General features: G+C 45.3%; 1 protein-coding gene across 1 annotated transcript; it reads right to left on the bottom strand.

Annotated features, from left to right (window-relative positions):
* Positions 1-225: 225 nt before the first annotated feature.
* On the bottom strand, positions 226-26,145 carry TRIM35 (tripartite motif containing 35). The gene is made up of 6 exons (XM_026007888.2): positions 25,563-26,145; positions 11,827-11,922; positions 8,147-8,377; positions 4,913-4,935; positions 4,010-4,128; positions 226-2,701 (listed from the first exon to the last, which is right to left on the bottom strand). Exons 1-6 carry the CDS (start codon positions 25,995-25,997, stop codon positions 2,124-2,126), a joined length of 1,482 nt encoding a protein of 493 aa, XP_025863673.2. The 5' UTR covers positions 25,998-26,145; the 3' UTR covers positions 226-2,123.
* Positions 26,146-26,173: the final 28 nt, after the last annotated feature.

The following is a 26,173-nucleotide window of genomic DNA, read 5'->3' on the forward strand; positions in this document are numbered from 1 at the left end:
ACATATGTCCCCACAAAATATACATCCACACATTATTCATAATGGCAAAAAATAAAAACAATCTAAACATCCACTCGCTGAAGACCGGATAAATAAAGTATAGAATATCCACACAACAGCATATTATCTGATCATAAAAAGGGAATAATGTCACATTCATGCTACAACATAGATGAGCTTATGCTCACAAGAACACTGAAAGGAAAAGGTCAAAAGGAAAAGTGATTTTAGCTCAAATATCATTTTTATTTTTTAAAAAAGAGGCCTAGGCTATCCAAATTATCCTATTCAAAAACCCCTTTCCAATAACCTAAGTTGGAAATAAAAAACATTTTAAAAATTTATTGTAACTAACAAAATAATTTCAGGTCAAGATGATCATAGAGATTATATTTGGTGAGCTAGATAAATAGAGAACGCACATTGGTGTCAGATGTGTTGACCGCCAAAGTGCCTTGAGCTGCCACGTGCCTGGGTGCCTTCAGACAGGACCTGCAGATGCCCATGTGCCAATATTCCAATCCAGTCCCTTTTACCCAGTGGCATCTCCAACTGCGTCCCTCTCCATGGCCCCTCCCAATTGTACATGTCACGTTTATAACCACTTCATAGTTCTGAACTGTGCTTTTTTTTTTAAAAAAAAATGTCCATTTCTGTGAACCTGGAGCAGAGGCAGGAGAATGTATATGAGCCCTCGGTCGGGAACATCCCCCTGGATTAGACCACCACCACCCCTACAGGACAGTATTTCCTTTCACCCTGCTGTTTCCTGGGACAGGACAAGCTGACCATAAAGAACCCTCTGCAGGCATGTGTGGGGAAGAAAAGATGGAGGTACAGGTCCATATGTAGGCAGGGCAGGGTGGGGGCAGAAGAAATTCAGATGAAAACACAAAAGGCAATAGAATAAGCAGGTGGAGGCCAGCAAAGGCCAAGTGAGGTACACCTCCCGTCCTCCTCCCTCCAGGCACCCCAGTTCCTACCTCCTGAGTGAAAAGGATCCCTCTCTCATTATTTTGCAAGAATGAATCAGAGCTGTTTCTTCCACAGCAACTACAGGTCCATAGAAAGAACAGGTCTAAACTGTGATTTTTAAAATTGTGTTTTCTAAGTGAAATAGTCCAAGAAATGTAAATAGATAAATCAGAGCTGACCTCATGGGAAGCTTTGCCTCTGCCAGCAGGCTCCAGAGGGCTCTGTGGAGTAGTTTTAAAATACTGGTATTAAGTGACAGAAAGTTGAGCCTGGGCCCTATCCCAAAGTCACAGCAACAGTTCTGTAAGAACCAGATTGTTCTTATTTTCTGTATTTTTAATGCTCTGGCATCTGGGGTCTCAGTGACCACGAGAAAACTGATCCTCCCAGGACTAACCAATTTATGAGAAAGCAAACTCCCCTGGGAGCATGCCATGCCTTCCATATGCAAACCAACTGACCCAGAGCTAAACCCCCAGTGGCTTCCTTTACTTGGCTCTCACATGCTGAGCCAGGGTGCTCCTGGCCATCCCTGACAACTGGGGGCAGCCCCTATGCTCCAGAGCTCACCAAAATGATTCAAACTAGCAGACCCCTAACCTGTGTACCCACAGCCCTGCCTCACCTGGTCCTGTCACTACAGTCTCCTACCTGTGCTTCCCCAACTCCCTCTGCCTCCTAAGGAGCCCTCTGTGCTTCCCCAGGCAGCCGCTCTTCATGATGCTCCCCATGGCATGGCGGTGCCCTCCTCCTGGGAACTGTAAATAACAAACTCTTTCCAACTGCAGCCTCTCTTGATCTGAGAGAAAATAAAACCTACATTTTAAAACAGGCCATTCTAGAAGCAAACTTTATCCCTAGAGATCTGGGAATTAGGATTTAGAAAATTCACATCCTGAAGGTGCCATGACTCTGGAAGTGAGGTATCTCCTGGATGATTTTCAAGTGCGAGTGAAGAAGGGATCAGAAATGAAGGAGGCGGCTCTCCTGGAGCCACAGGAAAAGGATAAGAGTGGTCAGCAGGAAGATCCTAGCAAAGAGGCAGATGGTTCAGAGGTTACTGAGGTAACATGACTTGAGGAAGGACAGAAAGAAAGCTGGACCATGACACAAGTCCCAGGCACTGTCCGGCAGGCCCCGGGCTGGCCTCAGCCATCCAGCTCCTCCTTGACTGTGATGCGCAGGGGGCAGATGCGCAAAGGCTCGGGGGGCCCGTCCCCCCGTGTACCCCCCAGGTAGAAGTAGGGCCGCACCTCCCCAAAGCGGGCGTGGAAGGTGTAGAGGTGGCAGTGGCTCTCGGCATCATAGAAGGACAGCTCGCCCTCTTCACACTCCAGCTCCACGCGCAGGCGGCGAGGGATGGCCGGGACCAGAGGCGATGTGGCTGGGTCCGAGGTCACGCAGTGGTCCCCCTCCACCCCCTGCGTGCGGCACACGTACCAGAAGCCTGAGCGGGTGTTGTGGTAGCAGCTATGCGAGTGGCCCTCGGCACCGGCGTCCTGGCGCAGCCGCACAACGCCCACCCGCCAGCTGGCCAGCCCCCCCAGGTCCACCTCCCAGGTATGGGAGCCCTGAGAGAAGACTCGGGAGCCCAGCAGGCAGGGCGCTGAGGAGAAGCGCTCCGGGTTCTCCACCTGCACTCGGTAGCCTTGGTTGGTGACACTGGTGAGGTCATCAGACACAGAGAGCCAGCCGGCTGCTGTATTGGGATCGAAGCTGAAAGGCACTGCAAGCAGAGGCGAGAAGTGGGGGAATATCAGCAAACCTCATGTGCCGCCCTCTGTCAAGCCAGCTGATGCCTCCATCCCTCCAAAGCGACTGACCGGGTCCCACCTGGGCTCAGGGGGCAGAGGGAGCTGTCTAGGGCAGAGGGGATGTGTTACTGACTGAACCGTGTCCCACCAAAAAGATGTTGACATCATAACTGCCAGGACCTCAGAAGGCAGGCTTATTTGGGAACAGGGTCATGGCAGATGTGCTTAAGATGAGATCAGACCTTAAACCAGTATGACTGTTGTCTTTTAGCAAAAAAAGGACAAGAGACACAGACGCGGGAGGGGGGAAGGCCAGTTGATGACAGGGGCCGACATCACAGGGCTCCAGCTGCCCGCCAAGCACTGCCGGCAAACATCGGAGCTCGCAAGTGGCAAAGAAAGATCTCCCCAGATGATTCAGAGGGAGCGTGGCCCTGCTGACACCTTCATTTTAGACTTCTAGCCTCTGGAACTGTGAGCAAGTAGATCTGTCATGTGAAGACATCCAGTCCCAATCTGCAGTCCTTTGTTACAGCAGCCATGGGAAACCATAGACACGGGGGTCCCGGATGCTCACATAACTGACGAGTTAGAGAAACACGTGACATTCCTCTGGGTCACTGCCCTTCTCCTCTTCTTAAAACCATGATGTCTCAGTCAGCTTGGGTTGCTACATAAAAATACCACAGATCAAGTGGCTTAAACAGATGTGTCTTTCTCATAGTTTTAGAGACTGAAGTCTGAGACTGGGGTGCAGTGCCACTGGGCTTTGGTGAAGCCACTTCCTGGCTTACAGATGGCTGCCACAGGAGGGAGAGAGGAAGAGGAAGCCAGATCTCTGGTGCCTCTCCTTAAAAAGCCACTCATCCCATCATAAGGCTCCACACTCAGGACCTCATGTAACTCAAATCATCTGCCAAAGGCCCCACCTCCAAATGCTATCACATCAGAGGTCAGGGCTTCCACATACGAATTTAAGGGCACATAAACACTCAAATAGGTCGTTTCGTTATCCACGCAATACAGTTCTGCATAGAGAGGGCAGCCAGTTCCTCTTTCTGCAGAGGTGGCTGAGCGTCAGGACCCAAGAGGAAGGAGTTTTGCCAAGAGAGGTTTAAGCGGTGGGGCAAGGGGTGTGGAGGGCACCAAGGGACCTGTCTGACAGAGGCTAAGGAAGGTCCGACAGGGTGGGAAGCTGGAAGAGATGAAGTCAGCTGGCTCTCTGCCTGGCATGAAGTGCCACCCCTTCCTGGAACCCCTGCCCACACCCCCCCACTCACCAGATTCTACAGACGTGACCATCTTCCTCCAGACGCGGTACTGTAGGGAGTCTAGATACTTGCAGATGTCAATGAGCATGCCAGGCTGGATGGGCTCAGGCTCCATGGTGCAGAAGAGGCTGGGAAAGGAGAAGTGGGCCTGGTGGGCAGGGCCAAAGCTGTGCATCCTGGCCTAACTGGGTCAGCTGAGAACAGCCAACAGGACTTATTTCTGACCACCCTATGCATCCCTGATGATCAGCCAGGGGCCAACTAGGCTGCTCCAAGCTCCTTGGCATCCAGTACACAGACTCCACCTGCCCCAGTGGTGATAAATATAAATAGGAGGTTCTCAGATACAGTCCCATCCTTGTGGGCAAAAATCTCACTTATACATCTGCACATGGGATGTCTGAGTCAGAAGGGTCTTCTAGTCCCAATTCTCAAGGTTTCATTGGCCTTGGCCTGAAACACTTCCAGTGACAGGAAATTCACTATTCCCCTAAGCATTCTCTTCCCCCATCCTTGTGCAGCTCTGACTGGGATACAGTTCATCACTGTGAACCAAAAGACATCAACACAAACCAGTGTGCCCTGAGACTCTCAGAGGGAGATGTTAACCAAGAAACAAACCTCAATGTTAGGAGGACCCACTGAGAAATACAAGCTGTGTGCAGGATGACACATCCCTTCTCTGCACAGTGCATGATCATTTTCTACACACAGGAAAACAATACTTCACCAGTGCCAATCGAAGTGTCATGCCTTAAAAGAGGGCTCTCTCTACCTGGCCAGCCCCTGCCACTCCCTCTGTATGACACCCAGCTGGCATCATTACCTGCCTGGCCCTGGAGCCACTGCAGCTGGCACCCCTGGTATTTCTGCCTGCTTTTCCCCTCCCCTCCACCAGCCTCGGCAACTTACCGGCGTTTTCGGTTTTTGTGTTTCTAAAAGAGAAAAAAAACAAAAAAAAAAAAAAACAAAAAACAGAGACATAGACACAAGAAAAAACAAACAAAAAAAACAAAAAGCATGTAAGCTTCTGATCTCAAAAGGAGGCCTACATCCCATGTTCATGGATCAGAAGACTTAATATTGCTAAGATGGCAATACTCCCCAAAGTGACCTGCAAATTCAACAAAATTCCCATCAAAATTCTAGCTGGCTTCTTTGCAGACACTGACAAGTTGATCCAAAAATTCATATGGAAATTCAAGGGACCCAGAATAGTCAAAACAATTCTGGGCAAGAACAAAGTTGGTGGTTCCCATTTCCCAATTCCAAAACGTATTAAAAACAACAGTAGTCAAGATAGTGTGGTACTAGCATAAAGACAGACATAGATCAATGGACACGGAAGGTCAAGAAGTAAACCCTCATATTTACTGTCAATTAGTTTTCTACAGGGTGCCAAAACCATTCATTCAATGGAGAAAGAATAGTCTTCAGTAAATGGTGCTGGGACAACTGGATATCCACATGCAGAAGAATAAACAAGGATTTCCACCTTGCACTAGATACAAAAATTTTAAAAATTAATTCAAAACTTTAAACAAGGAGCTAAGCCTATAAAATGCATGACCTTGGATTAGGCTATGGTTTCTTAGATATGACACCAAAAGCACAAGCAGGAAATAAAATGCAGATAAACTAGACTCCATCAATGTGAAAAGCTTCCATACTTCAAAGGAAGTTACCCAAAAAGTGAACAAATAACCCACAGAATGGGAGAAACTATCAATAAATCATATATCTGATAAAAGTCTAATATGCTTAATATAGAAAAACCCTTATAATTCAACAACAAAAAGACAAGCAACCCAATTTAAAAAATGGACACAGGACTTGAATGCACAGGTCCCCAAAGATATATAGATGGCCTGAAAAGATGCTCAACATCATTAGCCATCAGAGAAATGCAAATTAAGGTCACAATGAGAGACCATTTCACACCCTTGCAATGGCTATTAGAAGAAAAATAAGAAAAGGTCAGTGTTGGCAAACATGTGGAGAAATTAGTCTTCACATACAGTTGATGAGAATACAAAGTCCATGTAGTTGCCTGGAAAGCAGTCTGGCAGCTCTTCAAATAGTTAAGTTACAAGTTACCATATGATTCCGTACATCTATTCCTAGGCACATAATCAAGAGAAATGAAAACTAAGTCTAGGGGATCCCTGGGTGGCTCAGCGGTTTAGTGCCTGCCTTTGGTCCTGGAGTCCCAGGATCGAGTCTCGTATCGGGCTCCAGGCATGGAGCCTGCCTCTCCCTCTGCCTGTGTCTCTGCCCCTCTCTCTCTCTCTCTCTCAAATAAATAAATAAATAAATAAATAAATAAATAAATAAATAAATAAATAAATAAAAAGAAAATCTTAAAAAAAAGAAAGAAAACGTAAGTCTATACAAAAATGTGCACATGAATATTTCCAGTCGTGTCATTCATAATAGCTTAAAAGCAGAAGCCACCCCAATGTCTGTCAACTGAAGAATGGACACATAAAATGCAGTATATCCACACAATGCAATATTATTCGGCCATCTCCTGATGCATCCTGCCACAGGATGTGGAGTGAAAGAAGCCAGTCACAAGAGGCTACATATTATACGACTCCATTTATGGAAATCATTTATGCAAGTGTCCAGACCAGGCAAATCTTTAGCGTTTGCTGAGGGCTGATGGCAGGGGCTGTGGTGGTGATAGCTAGAGGGTGTGAGGTTTTTTGTTTCTGCAGCGGATGGTGGTAATGGCTATACATCTCTGTGAACAGAGTAAAAAGCACCAAATTGTACATTTTAAAGGAGTAAATTATATAGTACGTGAATTCTATCTCAATAAAGCTGTTACATTAAAAAAAAAAAATTTCTGAAAGCACACTGGGTACTGGACCAAGACGACACTCCCAATATCCTAAACAGAAACAGCAAGGAATCTAGTTTTTAGAACCTACTAAATGATTTTGTCATCAGGGGCATTTTGGGGACAGGAGACATCATTGTTCAAAGCCCTGTATCAGGCAGAGAACCCGCAACAGTCCCTAGCTAGCATGTGACACCTGGCCTCAATGGAGGACATACCTGTCCCTTCTCAACCCACTCTCCAAAGTCTCCCCTTTCCAGACAGTTCAGCTGTTCTAAGTAGAGGAGATAGCTTGCTACCCTGACTGATTTCCAGCTACAGAAACATCTCCATAAAGACCCAGTGATTCATTGGAGGGGGAGAGGGGGAGGGAGGGCAGGAGGTGGGGGAGGGGCTATGTGAAAAAAAATTTTTTTAAATGAACTAAATATATATTTTTTAATGAGACAATGGAGTCATCCTCTTAAGGAAGCAATAGAGAATACCAAAACATCCTATTTAAATTTAAAAATTAAAATTAATTGTATAATTTTAGAATATTCCATTTTGTTTTCTTTATAAAATCCTATAATCCCCGTCTACTCATGAGAAAAACATCAGACAAATCCAGAGTGGAAAAACACTACAGGCTATCTGGCCAGCACACCTCAGGACTGCCAAGGTCATGAGAAACAGAGAAAGAATAAGAAACTGTCACAGACCAGAGGAGACTGACAGACAGGACAACTAAATGCAATGTGGGTCCCTGGATTGGATCCTGGAGCAGAAAGGGGATATTAATGCAAAAATTGGCAAAATCCAAATAAGTCTAGAGTTGAGTTAATTATAATGCAACAAGGTCAAGTTTCTACGGGCAAATGTGCCACAAGGCAATATAAGGTGTTAACAATGGGAGAAACCAGGAGGAGGGGTATACGGGGCACCCAGTACCACCTTTGCAACTTTTCCACCTTGTTTAAAAGGTACTCCATTGTATTAAGGAGAAGAGAGAGAAGAAATGAAAAGAGAGAGAGAGAGAGCAAGAGTGTAAGGGAGAAAGGAAGAGGGAGAAGGAAAAGAGAGTGAAGCAGAGAGAAGTGAAGAAGCCCTCAGGAACTCCGCTCTGATGAAAATCCCAGAGAAAAAAACCCTCTTGGATTTTCATCCATCACCTCTCCTGACAAGCAGAGCACCTCCTCTGGGGGCTCCTCTGGCCCAGCACCCCAACACTATGGGAAGACTGGGTGGGCCGGGGCCGCTGGTCTCCACCGGCTCCTGAACACCTGCTCCCTGTCCCTGAAGCCAGACGGTGAGCCCCTCACCATGAGAAAAGAAACATCATCCTCCTTCATCTCCACCTGCAGCCGCTCAATCTCACGGGCCAGAGCTTCCGTGTCTTCTGCCAGCTGCTTCATCTTCTCCTCCACCAGACGCTGCTTCTGCCTTGCCTCCTCGGCCATGGCGTCCAGGATGGCTTGCTCCTCTACTCTCAGGAACTCACGAAGTTTGTCAAACTCCTGCCGGATTCGCCCTTCCAGCCAGGTGGCTTCCACCTACAACACAGGGCAGGACAGAGCCACGGAGGGTCAGGTTCGGAGGGAATCTCGTAGGCAGCACTTGACCTCAGAACTCTCAGGTTTCTAACAAAAGAGCTCCATTTTTAAAAAGAAACTGTGGGTAGAACCTCAATAGATAAAATATGCAGTGTACTAGCACAAATCTGTAAGTTTAAATCACACAGCGTAATGAGGTCGTCTTGATAAATTAAAAAATCAGATCAAATCTGCTTATAGAGAGCACCTGTCATCTGGATCTTTCTCAATACCATGTTCTGTATCTTGGTTCAGTGCACAAGAGCAAGGGAAATCCTGAATCACAGAAATGAGCTGTTGCAAATAACGACTTTTAAAAATTATTTGCCTTCTGACCTTAGGACTTCAAATCCGTCTGATCCAGAGGCTTACCAAAAGAGGACTAGGAAGTATTTATTTTAAAACTAAAGCATTCACAATATATCATAACTACAAAAGGCTTTTAAAAAGTTAAAACAGGGGCACCTGGGGGACTCAGTCGGTTAAGGGTCTGCCTTCAGCTCAAGTCATGATCCCACCTGGGATGGAGCCCCACATCAGGCTCCCTACTCAGTGGGGAATCTGCTTCTCCTTCTCCCCACTTGTGCATTGTCATTCATTCTCTCTCTCTCAAATTTTTTTAAAAAGGTTTAAAAAAAAGTTAAAACAAAACCATAAATACACTCAAAGAAAAAGCAGAGAAATAGTTCTTGTCTTGGAATGAGACCTTTTGTAATAAAAAAACAAGAAGCCTCAGAGAAAAATGAGACCATTGAACAGACATAAAAGGAAGTTTTGAATTGCAGGAGTCTATTAATAAAGTTAAATACAGGGATCCCTGGGTGGCGCAGCGGTTTGGCGCCTGCCTTTGGCCCAGGGCGCGATCCTGGAGACCCGGGATCGAATCCCACATCGGGCTCCCGGTGCATGGAGCCTGCTTCTCCCTCTGCCTGTGTCTCTGCCTCTCTCTCTTTCTCTCTGTATGACTATCATAAATAAATAAAATTAAAAAAAAAAAAAAAAAAAAAATAAAGTTAAATACATAAATACAATTTCAAGAAGACCACTGGGAAAACAACTCAAAATTCGTGTTATAACAATTATTCTTCTTACATACAAAGCACTCTTATGAATCCACTAGGAGAAAAGGCAAATATTTCAAGAAAAAAAGCATGCGAGTTGGCATTCACAGAAGAAACACAAATGGCTTTATATTTTTAAAAAGTGTATAAACTAACAGTCAAAGAACTACAAATGAGAAGGGATGGATGGCACTGTTGAAACGTCAGGCCTAAAAGACTGACCATTCATGGTGGGAAAGACAGTGAAATCTGGGATGATCTTTGTCCCACAGGAAGATAAAAAACAGCAGGCAGGAAAACCCTGCCAGTGCAAAAGTTAAGTCCAATCATCCTTCCTGCTGGCAATAAAGGAGTAAGCTTTGGGGTACCTGGGTGGCTCAGTGGTTGAATGTCTGCCTCCAGCTCAGGTCATGATCCCTGGGTCCTGGGATCGAGTCCCACATCGGGCTCCCAGCAGGGAGCCTGCTTCTCCCTCTGCCTGTGTCTCTGCCTCTCTGTATCTCTCATGAATAAATAAATAAATAAATACAATCTTTAAAAAATAAATAAATAAAGGGGTAAGCCTCAAAGCTTACTCACTTCCCTCATCTACCTGCACTGATTGGATCTAGGGGAGAAGCATGAGCACATGGGAATCCTGGAATCTTTACACCAGGCACATCAGAGGGCTACAGTGCTTGGGACAGGCAGACAGGTGCTATCAACTGGACATACGGACATGACCCAGGCATTGCCACTGCAGTCCCACACAAGGCCAGCCAGGTGAACGGGGCTGGCCACAAAAGGAACTCAAGTGACAGAAGTGAAGCTCCATGATTCCATGGTGCCTATAGGGAAAGAAACAACATGTGCTCTGGCCACGACAGGCCAGTCACTTCATGTCTGGACTAGAAGCTCAACATGTGCTATGGCTCTGACAAGATGACAAAATGATTCATTGGAGAAGTGAAAAAACGCCTCTCAAATCAGTTTTTTGGTCTGTAAGACATGAGAAATGGCGAAGGACATGCATTAACCTCAAGGGAACATTTAAAAACTTCCCAATAAGACAGAATTGTCTTTTTTTTTTTTTTTTTTTTTTTAATAGATGAGGGGGTTAGCTTGGAGTGGGTAACGGATGTGCCTGGAAAACAAGGCTTGGGTTTGAAAGTAGCTCTGCTTTGCAATTTCTGCCCTGGCCATCCCAACATTTCACACTGGCACAGGTGGGTCTTAGCTGAGCAGTACTTAGTAGCAGTAGTCACCCAGGGAGTCACAGAGCAAAGCCAGCACAACCGTCAGAAACCCAGCTGCCAATACACACAAGACTCAGAGGAAGAGACCACACCAAGGTACAAACAATGAGAGTGGGGGGAAAAAGGGAAGTCCATTCATTCATTCAATTTACAAACATTTATTGATCACCTATCATGTACCAAGAACTCTCAGATACTAGTGTAGCCTGCTTTCATTATATTCTACTGGGAGTAAATTAAAAAATAAATAACAAAAAGTTAATTGCAGGTAATGAAGTATTCTGAAGACACCAAAATGGGTGATACAAGAGCAAGTAAAGTGGAGGACTACTTGGGTAAGATGATCAGGGAACGTTTCTCCAAAGGGATGTCTGAGCTGAGATCTTAAGGACAAGCTGCTTCTTATGGGAGATCCAGGGAGAAGAGACTTAGTTCATTTGAGGGAAAAGAAGAAGGCCAATGTGGCTGGAACCAAGCATTGGAGGAGACGAAGCCGAGGCGCAGGTAGGGGTTGGATCAGGGCCTTGGAGGCCATGGTGAGGAGTCTGGATTATGAGGGTGATGAAGCCACGGGACAGTTGTAAGCAGACGACTGATGCGATCAATGCATTTTTCTAAAAGATCAGTCTTCTCTGTGGAGATGGACTGCAGAACAAGAGTGGAAGCCTGGAGCCCAAGTAGGAGACCAGGTGAGAAACAATGGAGACATGGCCAAGATGGTGGGTGGTGATGGAAACAGAGCACTGTTGGGTGGACATGATGCATTTCGTAGTTAGAGAGGCCAGGACTGCTGATGGAGTGGACCCGGGGAGTAAGAAGGAAAGCAGCCTGAGCAGCTGGATAGATGGTCAAGTGCAGCACGTCCTGAAGTTATTCTGAAACCATAGTGCAGATGGCTTAAGTAACTTTTCAAGGCGCTGCGCTGCCAGGGCTGCTGGTATGGCCATGCCCAGCTATATATAGAGGCCATAGTGTGGCAGTGACCTAGGATGTGACTATATGCTAGCTCCCACGGTTAGGGAAGGCTGAATCTGTGTCAACACCCACAGCCTGGGCCAGCCCCGCCCCCCCGGCCTCCCCCACCACCATCTCCCCACCCAGCTGGAGTACTCACCTGATTGTGCTTGGCAATGGCCTCGTAGGAGCGCCTCATGGCCCAGAAGGCCTTGGCTTTCTCCCGCAGTGCGTGCTCCATGTTCCTGCACTTGGCCTGCCGTGAGGAACAAGGAGGAAATCAGAGCTGGTGACCAGGCAGGGGGAGGACATACTCCATTTGCAACTGGAGTCTCACTTCACTGTGGGTACAACTCCACCACATTTACTCAACCGGTCTGTCCATGCATTGTAGCACATAGCCCTGGCTTTGAATCTGGTTGTTAGTCTAAAGCCCTCTCAGACACCTTCTAAACGACCCCTTTGTTTTTTATACCTGGTACAGATGGGGAGACAGGGCCAAGGAAGTAAATGATCTGTTCCCTCTCAAGTTGGGCACAGTATGGCATAGGTCATCCCACTCAGGCCAAAAGCTGGTCCAGGCTGTCCATGAACCCCTGAGCTGTGTGTCAACTATATAAACAATGCACGCACAGGCTCCCTTTATGTCTTTCTAAATTGGACCGGCCTGCAGTCAGTAATGAACAGGTCTGATTATAGGGCAATCCAGTTATTTCTATAGGGCCTTATTTAAATGACATGTCTCCCACATCACCACCTTACTGCAATATTCCAATAGTGCACGGGCTATACAAAATACTTTAATCGCTGCTTTAATCAAATACTTTTGACTTCATAGTTTTGTTTTGTTTTGTTTTTTAAACTTTACCATTATTGCTCTGATCTCCTTGGACTCCTTGAAGAACCATTACCAGGTTTAGCTTGGACTTCTACCTTTTGTGTTCAAGACCTATCCGCTTCTCTCCATCTTTATCCTTTTCTCTCCTCATTCTGAGAAAGCCTACCAAGTGTGTCTTTGGAAAAATAGTAACAATTCTAATGGTGTTAATTATAAATGACTAGCATTTATTGAGCATTTACTATTTGCCAGGGAATGTGCTACTTATTTTACAAATTATGTCACTTCATTGTCACTTTATCCCTATTAGGTAAGTAATATCATTAGCTTCATTTTATACATTAAAAAACAATCACAACAACAAAACCAAAAACACATAAAAAGGAAGTGACTAGCCCCAGAGCCCACTGCTAGTATGTGGCAGGACGAGGATATGAACTTAGACAATGATGGTAGGCAGCCCCTAAGATGGCCCCTGGGGATCCCTCCCTCCTATCCAATAGCAAAGTTTATTGCTTTAAGATTCCAAATTTGAGGGCAAATTGTTATGCAGCAATAGATAATGCAGATCTGTCCTGAAAAGCCTCATCCCTACCTGGACCTGATTCAAATGATGAGATTTAAGAGCTGATGCTATAGTGGGGTAAGACATTGGGGGATCTTGGGAGGGGGTGAATATATTCAGCATGCTGGGGGGACAGGAACCACTGGGGAACAGATGGCAAGCTTGAAGGAGGCAGCCTCTAAAATGGTCCCAGTGATCCCCACCTCTGGGGGTTCATGCCCTGGTGGAATCTGCTCCCTGTGGGCTGGACCTGGTGACTTGCTTCTATCCAGCAGAATGTGGCAAGAGCAAAGGGATATCACCTCTCAGGTGAGGTGCCTAAAAGTCGGTGCACGCCCCTGCTGGCCTTCCACTGCTTGCCCACTTCAATGGAAGCCAGGTGCCACACTGGGATCCAGCCTATGGAGGGATGGCCGACAACCAGCAGCCCATGAGGACTGTCATCCTGCCAGCAGCCACACGAGGGAGGGAGCTTGAGTGGCGATCTTGATCCCCTTGAACCTTCAAATAAGACGGCAGCATTGGGGGAGATGTGAGGCAGACACACCCAGTTAGGTCATGCCCCGAGTCCTGACCTACAGGAACCATGAAATAATAGATATTTCTTGTTTTAAACCACGACTTTCGGAGGTGATCTGTCATGTGTCACTAGGCTGTTTGCCTGCTCCAGACTATTAACTGCTGTACTCCAGAAAATGACGACTGATTTCATTTTTCTGCAGGTTTTCTCTTCTAATCATTTTGGCTATTTTTATGATGTTGAGAACAGATTTGTTTTGTTTTCTGTATAATAGTATCTCTAAGGTGCCTCCTCAATAGCAAAATAAAATCAGTATGACTATCTCACAAGACCAGAGAAATCTCATCCTCGATGTTTTGTGGGACGAGATGTTTTGTTACAAAATCATATGAGAAAGTCCAAAACAATCCTGTGATTTGCCAAATAAGCATGGATGAGAGGAGTAAAGCCGCTGCCCTCACACATTACTCAGGGGTGTGCAGCCCAGCCCAGCCTTCTGCCTTCAACCTTGATGGCTTGGGTGTTACAGGTGGACGAAGATGGGAGGCGGGGTCAATAGGCCCTGTCCTTTCCCAAACTCCTGATGGAGAGTTCTGGTGTCCTACAGCAAAGACCAACCCCAAAATGAGGTGTGAGTTGATGAGATCCACCAATGATTCTATTAGTGACAAGCAGTCATTACTGTGCATGCACTATGCATCACATACTAAAGTACTTAAGAGGTATCACGTTATTCAATTCTTACATTCTTGTAAGGCAGGCACTACACTCCTCTTTTACAGAGAGAAAATAAGGCCCAGAGGAGTTGAGTAACTTGCCAAAATTATACAGTTAGACTTCAGCAGACCCGGGATTTGTATTCAGAACTGTCCAACAATAAAGGCCATGTTTTTTTTTCCTTTTTTTTATTTTTTATTGGTGTTCAATTTGTCAACATAGAGAAGAGCACCCAGTGCTCATCCCATCAAGTGCCCACCTCAGTGCCCACCACCCAGTCACCCCCACCCCCCTGCCCACCTCCCCTTCCACCACCCCTAGTTCGTCTCCCAGAGTTAGGCGTCTTTCACGTTCTGTCTCCCTTTCTGATATTTCCCACTCATTTTTTTCTCCTTTCCCCTTTATTCCCTTTCACTATTTTTTATATTCCCCAAATGAATGAGACCATATGATGTCTGTCCTTCTCCGATTGACTTATTTCACTCAGCATAATACCCTCCAGTTCCATCCACGTCGAAGCTAATGGTGGGTATTTGTCATTTCTAATGGCTGAGTAATATTCCATTGTATACATAAACCACATCTTTATCCATTCTCTTTCGATGGACACCAAGGCTCCTTCCACAGTTTGGCTATTGTGGACATTGCTGCTAGAAACATCGGGGTGCAGGTGTCCTGGTGTTTCATTGCATCTGTATCTTTGGGGTAAATCCCCAGCAGTGCAATTGCTGGGTCGTAGGGCAGGTCTATTTTAACTCTGAGGAACCTCCACACCGTTTTCCAGAGTGGCTGGACCAGTGCGCATTCCCACCAACAATGCAAGAGGGTTCCCCTTTTTTCGCATCCTCTCCAACATTTGTGGTATCCTGCCTTCTTAATTTTCCCCATTCTCACTGGTGTGAGGTGGTATCTCATTGTGGTTTTGATTTGTATTTCCCTGATGGCAAGTGATGCAGAGCATTTTCTCATGTGCTTGTTGGCCATGTCTATGTCTTCCTCTGTGAGATTTCTGTTCGTGTCTTTTGCCCATTTCATGATTGGATTGTTTCTTTGCTCTTGAGTTTAATAAGTTCTTTATAGATCTTGGAAACTAGCCCTTTATCTGATACGTCATTTGCAAATATCTTCTCCCATTCTGTAGGTTGTCTTTTAGTTTTGTTGACTGTATCTAAAGGCCATGTTCTTAGCCACACTACACATCCTATCTCAGGGAGCTATTACTATGTTTGTCTGCCTGCCTTTTATGTTTCTGAATGTGTCAGCTTATTCCTGAATTTGTTGTCAGTTTTCTTTAGTTCTAGAAAATCAGCTTATAATTCTGTCAATACTTTGCCCAATTCCTTCAATAACCTAGCATGTTCATGAATTTTCCTTCCACAAATGGCAAACTAACACATTTTAAAAACTAATGGATATTTCGGGCATCTGGGTGGTTCCATTGGTTAAGCATCCAACTCCTGATTTTTGGCTCAGGTTATGATCTCACAGTCCTGAGATGGAGATCCTTGTCAGGCTCTCAACTCAGCAGGGAGTCTGCTTGAGTTTTTCTCTCTCTCCTTCTGCCTCTCCTCAGGCTTGTGCGTGCATGCACTCTCTCCCTCTCTCTCAAAATAATTAAAATCTTAAAAAACAAAAACTAATGGATATTCCAAAACTGGAAACAAACCAAATGCCCATCAACAAGAGATGGATGAATAAATTATGGTATATTCGTATAACAGTAAACTACTCTGCAATAAAAAAGGAACTGCTGACACATGTAACAGGAGTACACCTGTGTGTGTGTATAAATTTTGATGGAAAGAAGCCAGATACAAAAGAATAGATATGTATGTGTCATTCCATTTATGTGGAGCTCAAGAACAAGCAGCATGAATATTTTCTGACAAAAATCAGAAGGTGGTTGCTTCCTGGTGGACTGACTGGGAAGAGGAGAGCTCTCCAAGGTGAGAGAAATGTTCTATAGTTCCTTTGGGGTGGCAAGTATAGGGTGTGGGTGACACTCAGAACTCCTCAAACTCAATAGTTAAGATCTATGCATTTTATTAATATAAATTATACTTCAAAATTTTAGAAGCCTCTAAAATGAAAACTTCAGCAGTTTTAGCCTTTTCTTATCATTTACCAAGAGCGTTCCTTCCTCAGTGAAATCCCTTCAATTTCTCTCGGGTTTAATGAGTTGTTTTTACCTTTTAATCTCTTTTTGTTGGCAAATTTGCTTTGGCATAAAACATAAACGTGCCTTAAATACACAGAAATGTGTCTTAAGTAGTTATAAACTGAACACCTCTGTAACCACACTCAGGATGTGTCCCTTCTCAATCTTTATTCCCTTTTTCCTTTTGAAGAAAGCAAAGATCCTAATTTGTATAACATTTCCTTGCTTTTCTTTATAGTTCTATCACCCATGTATGCATCCCTCATCTAAATAATATACTTTAGTTTTGTCTGGTTTTGAACTTTATATTAATGGAGCCATTCGGTATGCATTCTTTTGTGTGCTGTTTCCTTTTACCTTAACATTAAAGTTTGTAGGATTCAAATGTTATTGTATGTAAGTTCACTATTCATTGTTGAACTGTAGTCCGCACACCACAATCAATTCCCTATTCTGGTGTTCATGGACAGTTGGGTCATTTACAATCTTCAAGTAATACAAATAGCATGAATCTTCTTATAGACATCTCCTGGCACACGTGTACACTTGTCACTGTGCAAAATATTTCTGGGGGCAGGAATGGGCCACAGGTGTATTTTCAACTTCAGTATATCATGACAAACTGTTTTCGAAAGCATTTGAACCAGTTTATACCACATAAGCGATGTTAAGAAAAAATGTTTATTCACCACTTGTATCTTTATTTTTAAATACCTGTTCAAATCTTTTGATCATTTTTCAATGGATGTGCCTGCCGTTTTCCTACAGGTTTGTAAATTCATTATAAATGTGCAATGTATGTCTTTCATGGGTTATATGTATAAGTATGTTCTATTGTATCACTTATATTTAATTTCAATATGGTCAAATTTATCACTCTTTTCCTTTAGAATTAGGGCTCCTTGGTTTTGTTTTAAAAATACCTCCTCCCCTCCCAAACTGCTAAAAGAAACCCAAAAAACAAAACAAAACAAAAAAACCCTCTATATCCTAGGATCAAAAAGATAATCTCCTATATTATTTATTTTAAGCTCTATGACTTTCCTTTCTCACTTAGGTCCTGCATGGATAACCTGGAGTTTATCCTGTGAGTGGTGTGAGCTGGGAGCTCCCTGCCTCACAACCATTATTTGGAGTACTAACATTCCCCACTAACATACAGGCCATCTCAACCATATATCAAACAGATCTATTTCCAGTTCTCTAGTTTGTTTCCCTGGCCCAACTGTTTGTTTGTCCTCTGCCAACATCACAGAGCCTTAATTTCCGTGGCTGTAAAATAAACTAAGAGCTAAATGTCTCCAAAGAATGTTTTGGCATTCATTGGCCCTTTGAATTTTCATGCAAATATTAGAACCAGCTTGCCAAATTCCATGAAATATCACATTGGAATTTTGATTTGCATAGTACTGACTCTACAGATCAGTTTGGAGAAAACTGACATCTTTAAATACTGAGTCCTCTCATCTATGAACATAGTATATCTTGCCACTTCCTGTTTGATGTCTCTCAATGAAATTATATATTTTTCTCTGCCAGATAGTTGCACTGTTATATTCATTGTTAGATACCCAATTTTTATACTATTGTTTTTTTATTTTTGCTACTAATACAAAGAAATACAGTCAATTTTGGTTGTGTAAACAGCATTCTTCTAAACTCAGCTACATCCATAATTTATCTGTAATATATTTTTATTTTCTCTGCAACATAAATTTCTATGCAGATATATGCAATCATATTATTTGTGTATCACGCCAAGGTAGTTTCCCTCTTTCCTAATCTTATACCTTTTACTTATGATTCCTGACTTACTTAATTAGCTAGGATCTTTAGTACAAAACTAAATACATTAGGCCATAATGGGCATTTTTGTTTTTTTTTTTTTCTTGAACCCAATGAGAAAACTTTCAATGTTTTTTTTAAGGATTTTATTTATTTATTTATTTATTCATGAGAGACACAGAGAGAGGGAGGGAGAGGCAGAGACACAGGCAGAGGGAGAAGCAGGCTCCATGCAGGAAGCCCGATATGGGACTCGATCCCAGGTCTCCAGGATCAGGCCCTGGGCTGAAGGCGGCACTAAACTGCTGATCACCGGGGCTGCCCGAAAACTTTCAATGTTTTACCATGAAATACAGTATCTGCTGTTGTTTTTCAGTAGGTATCCTTAATCAGATTAGTGTAGTTTCCTTCTTTTCTAGTTTGCTAATTTTTTAAATCGTATACTGAATTTCAACAAATGTATTTTCATCATCTATTGTCACATATTTAAATATGTGACATTAAATATTTAAATATGGTTAAATATTACCATATTTAAGTAGCACAGAACTGGGTTGTTTTCCTATATGGCAACTTTTGTCATTCAACTGGAATATTTAACATAATTACTCAATACATTTGCTTTTAAACCTACCAACTTGTTCTGTGCCATTCGACCCACTTGTTCAGTTCTTCCTTTCCCTTTTTGGGGATTTATTATGCATGTTTTATTCCACCTTTTCCCTTTCCATACATTTAGTAATTAATCTAGGAAATACTGCACATAAAAAGTGTAAATTCAAATGAATCTAAACAATACACTTTTCATGTTTGCTTTAGATATTCTGATTTTAAACATACTTGTAACCACTTGGACGGACCATTCAGGGACTGCATGTAGTCCAGAGTGCCCCGAATGAGCAGAAACTGCTGGCTGACTAGAGGGAGCTCTGGTGTGAAGCCTGTCAGGACAAATATGGATCATCACTGCCCTGGATGGAGCTAAATGGCCCATGACACATGTGGAGCATCGCCCAGACCCCAAGCCCAAAACACCAAATGAGCTCTGATTTTAGTTTCAAATGACCACACTCAGGATTACTTATCTATAAACATGCAAAACAGAGAGTTTTTATTTACACTAAAGGATTCTGAATGTGATTATATAGTCTACATTGTTTATTTTAAAAAATTACAATTTGATTCCTTAAGCAAAATTTTCCAATAGTATATATAATACCCTAAGGATTTTACAAAATTGTTTTATCCAAAATGTCCATTAACACAAGTGCTACGTGGTATAACAGAAAATGAGACAGGTGTAGATAAGAAAAATAATAAATATTATTTCCCAAGATTGTCATAGCACCCCTGCGGTACCTATCAAAGTGCTAGTCATGTCTGTAGTCAGGGCTGTCCAGCCGAAGACAGGTTTTCTGTCCTCCAAGGCCCTACTACATATGCTGTCACTTCTGACCAATTCCCGTCTGCACCACCACCCGACTATCTCAACATGGCCTTGAAAATTCAGCTCAGGCTCTTTTCACTTCCTCCAGAGAGGCATTTTTATCTCCCCAGTAGAGGTCAGGTGCATCCCAAGGGCTCTCACAGTTCTTAGGTACACCTTTATCGTCCCACTTAGTACCCTAGGTAATCAACTCACTTCCCAGGAAAGGCTTCAGGCTTCCAAGAAAGGGTAAGTCCTCTGGGCCAGCAGAATGGTGCCCAATGAACCTTTGCAGAAAGAAAGGACGCTTGCCCTGCAAGGGTAGAAAGTGTCCTATCCATGCATCTCCCCAGGTCTCAGCAGAGTAGATGCTCAACTACCTAGCCACCCAATCAAGAAGTACATGAAACGCCTGTGTTGTTTCCCCTATACCACACTGCCTCCTGGACTCAAAGTTAGGAGACCTGATTTATACCTTTGTCTTTGTTGTTAACCACTGGTGAGAACTCTGGCAAAAGCTTGTTCTCTCACTGGCTCGCAGTCAGGCTCCATACCTTAAAAATGAAGTTATGAAAGGTTCTACAGACTCTTAAACTTCACCGTAAAGATGAAGAATGCAGTTGTCTGTTCATGCTCACCTAAGCCCATCACCAGGCTTTCCAGGATCTGCCTCTAACCATTTTTCCTACCTATTTCAAACATTTGTTTTCAGGCAAATTGACACAGCAGTGAAGAGCTCTGGCACTTGGCCTCCCAAGTTCAAATCCCCACTCCTCTGTTTAGTAGCATGTGATTCTGAGCAAATTCCTTCCTCATGTGGGCAAGACAGATGAGACTACCTAGCGTGCAGGATTGCTGTGAGGTTCCCACTGGTCCATCCACATAAAGTGCTTATAGGAGCACATCAGGCATGTTTTGGCTCTCACTACTATTAAATGCCACTTGGTGGTGGGTAATTTCTCTCTCCTACTGGTTATTCTCCAGTTTTCTTAAATGGATAGCATAAATGCATCCCAAGACAACTTGATCTTGCCCAGGTCCCTTTCTTATCCAACTCCAACCCAGTCTCCTGTTCTCTCTTTCCTCCTTGGGGTTCAGGCCTCCTCCTGAAGCAGGGGTCCAATACGATGCCTAGTGCCGGGGTCCCCTAACTCAGGAGCCTCAGTGAGCAGTGTTCAGTAAGCTCCCACCCCTGCCCCCTGGGCACATGCCTTATTAAGCAGGCAGTAAATGTCTTCCACACAACTTGGATGTAGTAGTACCCAGAACATAAGCAGGGGGATCCAGATGGGAGTGAGTTTGGGGGAAAGAAATGCCAGGAAGGTAGGGAGGAAAAACTTAAGGAAAACATGGAATATTCCTGAGGTAAGATTCAGCCAGACTAATTTTAAGAAGGGAACCTCAGATGGGGAATGGATTGGGGTTGGTACAGGAGGCTGGAGGGCAGAGATTGGCTCTCAAGTCACTCCACATGAGGAAGGGGTCTGGACAAGGCAGTTCAAGGCCTGGGATTTGGCAGGGGTTCCAGGCAGCCTTGTCTTCAAGATGCGAGGCAGAGCAAACGCCAGACTGGGAGTCAGGAAATACAAGTTCTGATCCTAGATGTACCCTTCCCATTCCCCACCACCACCATGAACTGCTGTATTTCTCCAAGTTTCTGCCTTCTCACTAGTGAAATGGAATCATCTCCCCACAGTGCTCCATGGCTCCGGGCTTATGTATTCGGGAATCTCCAAGTTTTCCAAGGAAGTTCTCAATTAGTGTTTTCATTCAATAACAACAACAAAAAAACCCGAAACTAAGGTAAACCATTTCCGCATCACCTTGTAAACAGTGCTGACACACGCTTTCAGTTCCTCCAACTCTGGTGCCAGCATTTGTATTTGTTAACAACTTCCTTGACACCAATCTATACTACTTTCATTGTCTTGGTCTAATAAGCAAAGAATGGAAATTCACTTAATGCGTGAAGGAGGTGCTAGATCTAAATGAAGGCCAAGTGTATCACAGGAAAAGTTTTGGATGTTTAATGAGGGAAATTTAGGCTGCCAAATCAAATAATCACTTAGAAGACAGTAAAGGAGTCTCACAACTATTGCCAGACTAGCCTCATAGCCACCAAGAGCAATGCTTTCATTTAAGCAAAATAAAGTCTTGTGATGAGTACTTTAGACCTGAATTGATTTTAGTTTTGTTTGTGCTTAATCTCAACTTTTGTTGTCACCTCTGTGTGCAACGAGAGGCATTTAAACTAGTTTAGTATTTATATGTACGGAATATGCTTTAAGACGCAGCGTTGGAACAGGTTTTCCTTTAAGAAGAATGGGTACATTATTCAAGGTTGAGAAACATGTGCTAGAAGATGTCCCTTCAAGCTCCAACATGCATTCCAGTGCTCTGGTTCAACCACTTTGTGCTCTGGTTTGGATATCTCAGCAGGTCCTTCCCATCAGTACTTAGGACAAAATCTCAGATCTTTAACATGGCCTGATGCCCCTTGGGATCTGCCCTGGACACTCTCATTCCTTATCCAGACGTCTCTGGACTACTGCGTACCCTGCCCTTGGCCCTGCACCCGCTGCTTGCTGCCCCTCCCTTAGCCAACTCCTCCTGAACCTTCTGGTCTCTGAAAATCACTTCCCACCAGACAAGAGTGGGCTTTCTTGTTACAGCAGTCTATAAACTCCTACACTGTCCTTCACAAGATGTCGGTGTGAAATTGTAAAACTAGTGGGATTATTATTTAGTGATGCCTATCTGACTCAAAGAAGCCAGGGGCTTCTCTACAGAACCTACAGTGCCACACACACACAGTAGGATAGTGGTTCCTATCCATTCAGGCCTCTTCAAAATCCACACATCATCAGTTGCCCTCACAGCTACCAGAACAGAGAGCCAGGAGGGAAGGTTTTAACCGGGGACCAGAGAGGTTTCTCTCCAAGTCCATGACCAGAGTAGGGGCTGAACAAGGCCCCAAGGAACTCTGTTGTACTTGCTCTGTGACTCTGGACAAGTTACTTAACCTGAGACATAGGGTCACTGTCTGTAAAATGGGGGAAGTAGTACCTACCAGTAGCAAGCTGAATAAAGATGTCCACACCCTAAAAGTTAGAACCTGTGACTGTATTATTTATATGGCAAAAAGGGACTTTATAGATGTGATTACATTATGGATTTTAAGATGATTATCGTGGATTGTCTAGGTGAGCTCAATGTCATCAGAGGATCCTTATAAGAATAAGTCAGTAGAGTCAGTCAGAGAAGGCAATGGACAACAGAAACAGAAGTTGGAATGATGTGCTTTAAAGACAGAGGAAGGAGCTTCTAAAAGCTGGAAAAAGCCTAGTCTCCAAAAGGCACATAGCCCTGCCAACACCTTGATTTTAGGACTTCTAACCTCACCTCCAGAACTATGAGAAAATATGTCTCTGCCATGTCAAATTGACATGTTTGTGGCAATTCATGACAACAGCAACAGGAAATTAATATGCAACCACATCGGGTTTTTGTGAGGATTAAATTTGTTGATGTGTAAACACTCAAAAGCACCTGGCACACAGTAAGTGCTCAAAAAGTGCTGGATAGTACAATTACTCTTGCTGGCTAGTATGATGCCTCTTTTTGTCAAATTCCTCACATGATTGCCAAACTGATCTTTCTAAAGCATGTCTCCTCACAAAGTCCCTATTTAAAAGCTTTTAGGGACCACCACGGCCCAGGACGGAAGCCCCTCCGGCCTCGTCTCATCTCTCCAGCCTTCTCATACTGCTCTGTGCCCAGTCACGCAGAACTACAACTTGTCCATATACTATCTGACGTCCCCTGCTATCCTATAAGCTCCACAGAGTCAGGGCTCCATCTTACTTCAGCAGCCTCAGCGCCCCTAATAGGTCCCAGAACACAACATAGCACATAGTTGTCTATCATGCTGAATGAGCTGCACCCTGCATCAGGCTGAGCACACTTGCATTCTCCTTCAATCTTTTAGGACTAGACTCCCCGCGTCTTTGCATGTCGCCCTGGGTGCCCATCAATCTGACGGCATCATAACCCTGCTTAAAAAACCCTCCTACTGGGGATCCTTGGGTGGCTCAGCGGTTTAGCGCCTGCCTTCAGCCCAGGGCATGATCCTGGAGTCCTGGGATTGAGTCCCACATCAGGTTTCCTGCATGGAGCCTGCTTCTCCTTCTGCCTGTGTCTCTGCCTCTCTCTCTTTCTCTGTGTCTCTCTCAAAGAAAAACAAATCTCCTACTGCTCCCTACAGTCTTTAGAATAAAGCCTGAGTCCCAGGCCTCATGGCTTCTTCTGCATTTCCAAATTCTTAGTGCCTAGAAAAGCAAGCCTCCCAGTTTCTGGACCTTTCATATGCTGCCGCCTCTGAGGCCTGAAATACCCTCCCTCAACCTCTTCACCTGGCTAACACCTCCTCAACCTTCAGGCCTCTGCTTGAAGTTCCTTGAAGGTATGAATTGTTGTTTATCTCATGCCTTGCAGTAGCCCTGGGACCTAGCAGCACAAGGCATCTGCTGAAGGAACATGAAGTTGTCATTAGACCATATGCGCTTCCTGACACCTGACTCGCTGATCTTAAATTCTGGATTAGCCAGGCCTGGGGGTTCTGCCTTAGTGCTCTTGGCCTTGACCCCTGCCCATCGTCCTGATCTGTACCTGTGCCAGCCCCATGGTGATCAGTCATGACTTGATCCATGGTGTGCCCCCCTACCTCGGTCCCAGCCCCCAGAACGCCCAGCACTTACTTTAGCTGTCCCAAATCAGGACCTGGCACTTCTGCCAGTGGGAATGGGGAAAAGCATTGTTATGGACCACTGTTAAACAAATAAGGCAACAGGAGTTATAGGGTCATCCCTTTGGCAAGCTACTGTAGTAATCAAACATGCATATTGGTGGCATTCCCCTTCACCTGAACTCTGTCAAGATGTCCATGAAACTCTAACTTTAGATATTTCTTAAGAAAAGCATTAAAGAAAAAAATGTCTGGAGACTAGGCATTAAGGGTTCTTGCAGTGCCTCCTTTTCAATACACTCAGCTTCCTACTAGCTGACCAGCGGGTCTGACCCAAGCATTAGTAGGTGAGGGAATAAATTAATGTCTCACATTCCATGCAATTTTTTAAAATAAAACAATACATAAATATAAAATAACAGAAAATGCCAGAGTACAATAGACATTTTCACAGAATTCTTGTTTCCGCTGATACTTACATTTGGGTGTTCTGGATCACAACGGAAAAAAAAAAAAATATGGTCTAAAGTCAAAATTTTTGAAAACTCCCAAGTTGGCAAATCCTTCTTTTCTGACCCCTTTTCCTTCGTATACCAAAGTATTCTCCACGTTACTTTGCCCTGTAAGTTGCTCACTCTATTATAGCCACAGGGGCTAGAGACATCGGGCGCTGGGAGTGACTCAGAATAAACCAGCTGGCCGAGGCCAAGAGCCTCTCCACTCCTGCACAATCATAGGGCCGGCTTGGGGAAGTACGTGACCTCTTCTGGGGACATCTTAAGGCTCCGCATCCCTGGCCAGGTCTGGGACTCCCACACCTCTAAAAGTGCGAAGCTCCAAGATTCCCGGGCGTGGCCCACACCTGTCCCCCTCACGCCGGCCGTGTCGCACCCTGCTGGCACTAAGGGCATTGAGGGTGCGCGGTCTCAGCCCTTCAGAAGCGGGTGGGGCCGTCTTGGGAGCATCGGGTAACCCGTTTCCACACTTCCTGCTTACGTTCTTTCTTCCCCCATCCCAAGCCCCCTGGGCCGGCCCCTCTGCGGGGCGCTGAGGGTCCCGGCCGCGGGGGTCAGGGCGCGGAGATCCAGGGCGGCCCCGGCTGCCACGTGCGCGCTCGGCCACCTCCCGCGCTGCCGCTCTTACCCGAAAGTCGTGGGCAGTGTCCTTCACCGGCTGCACGCGGTGCCCCTGATGCCGGGGGTCGGCCTGGCACGAGCAGCACAGCAGCTCCTTGTCGTCGAGGCAGAAGACGCTGAACTGGCCGCGGTGCGGGCGGCAGAGGCGAGGGGAGCGGGGGCCCGCCCAGCGCGCGCCCTCGGCCTCCTCGCGCAGCAGCTTCTCCACCAGGTTGTTGAGGGTGTGGTTGGTGCGCAGGTCGGCGAGGGCCGCGCGGTCCTTGCACACCGGGCAGGTGGGCGCCACCTGCACCTCCCAGCAGCGGGTCACGCACCCGCGGCAGAAGTTGTGGCCGCAGCGCAGAGTCACGGCGTCGCGGAAGGGGTCGTAGCAGACGGCGCAGAGCAGCTCCTCCTTGAAGGAGCGGGAAGACCCGGGGGACACGGCGGGGCCCCGCTCCATAGCTGCGGCCCCCGGCTCCCAAGCCCGCAACTTTCGCTCCGGCCCCTCCCACCCGCCTGGAAGCTCCGGGACCCCGCGGTTAAGCGGAGCCCCGCCCCTTCCGCTCGGAGCGCTGAGCGACGGCGGCGCCGGCCAATCGCGCGGGGCGCGCTCTGGAGGCCCCGCCCCAGTTCCGC

Source organism: Vulpes vulpes, chromosome 9, assembly GCF_048418805.1.
Source record: "Vulpes vulpes isolate BD-2025 chromosome 9, VulVul3, whole genome shotgun sequence".
NCBI classification, from domain to species: Eukaryota; Metazoa; Chordata; class Mammalia; order Carnivora; family Canidae; genus Vulpes; species Vulpes vulpes.

Coding starts and splice junctions, on each gene's coding strand:
- TRIM35 (XM_026007888.2), bottom strand. CDS start 25,997: ATGGAGCGGGGCCCCGCCGTGTCCCCCGGGTCTTCCCGCTCCTTCAAG. Junction 8,378..11,826: donor CCATTGCCAAGCACAATCAG/GTGAGTACTCCA, acceptor CCTGTGTTGTAG/GTGGAAGCCACCTGGCTGGA. Junction 4,129..4,912: donor CACAAAAACCGAAAACGCCG/GTAAGTTGCCGA, acceptor CTCCTTTCCCAG/CCTCTTCTGCACCATGGAGC.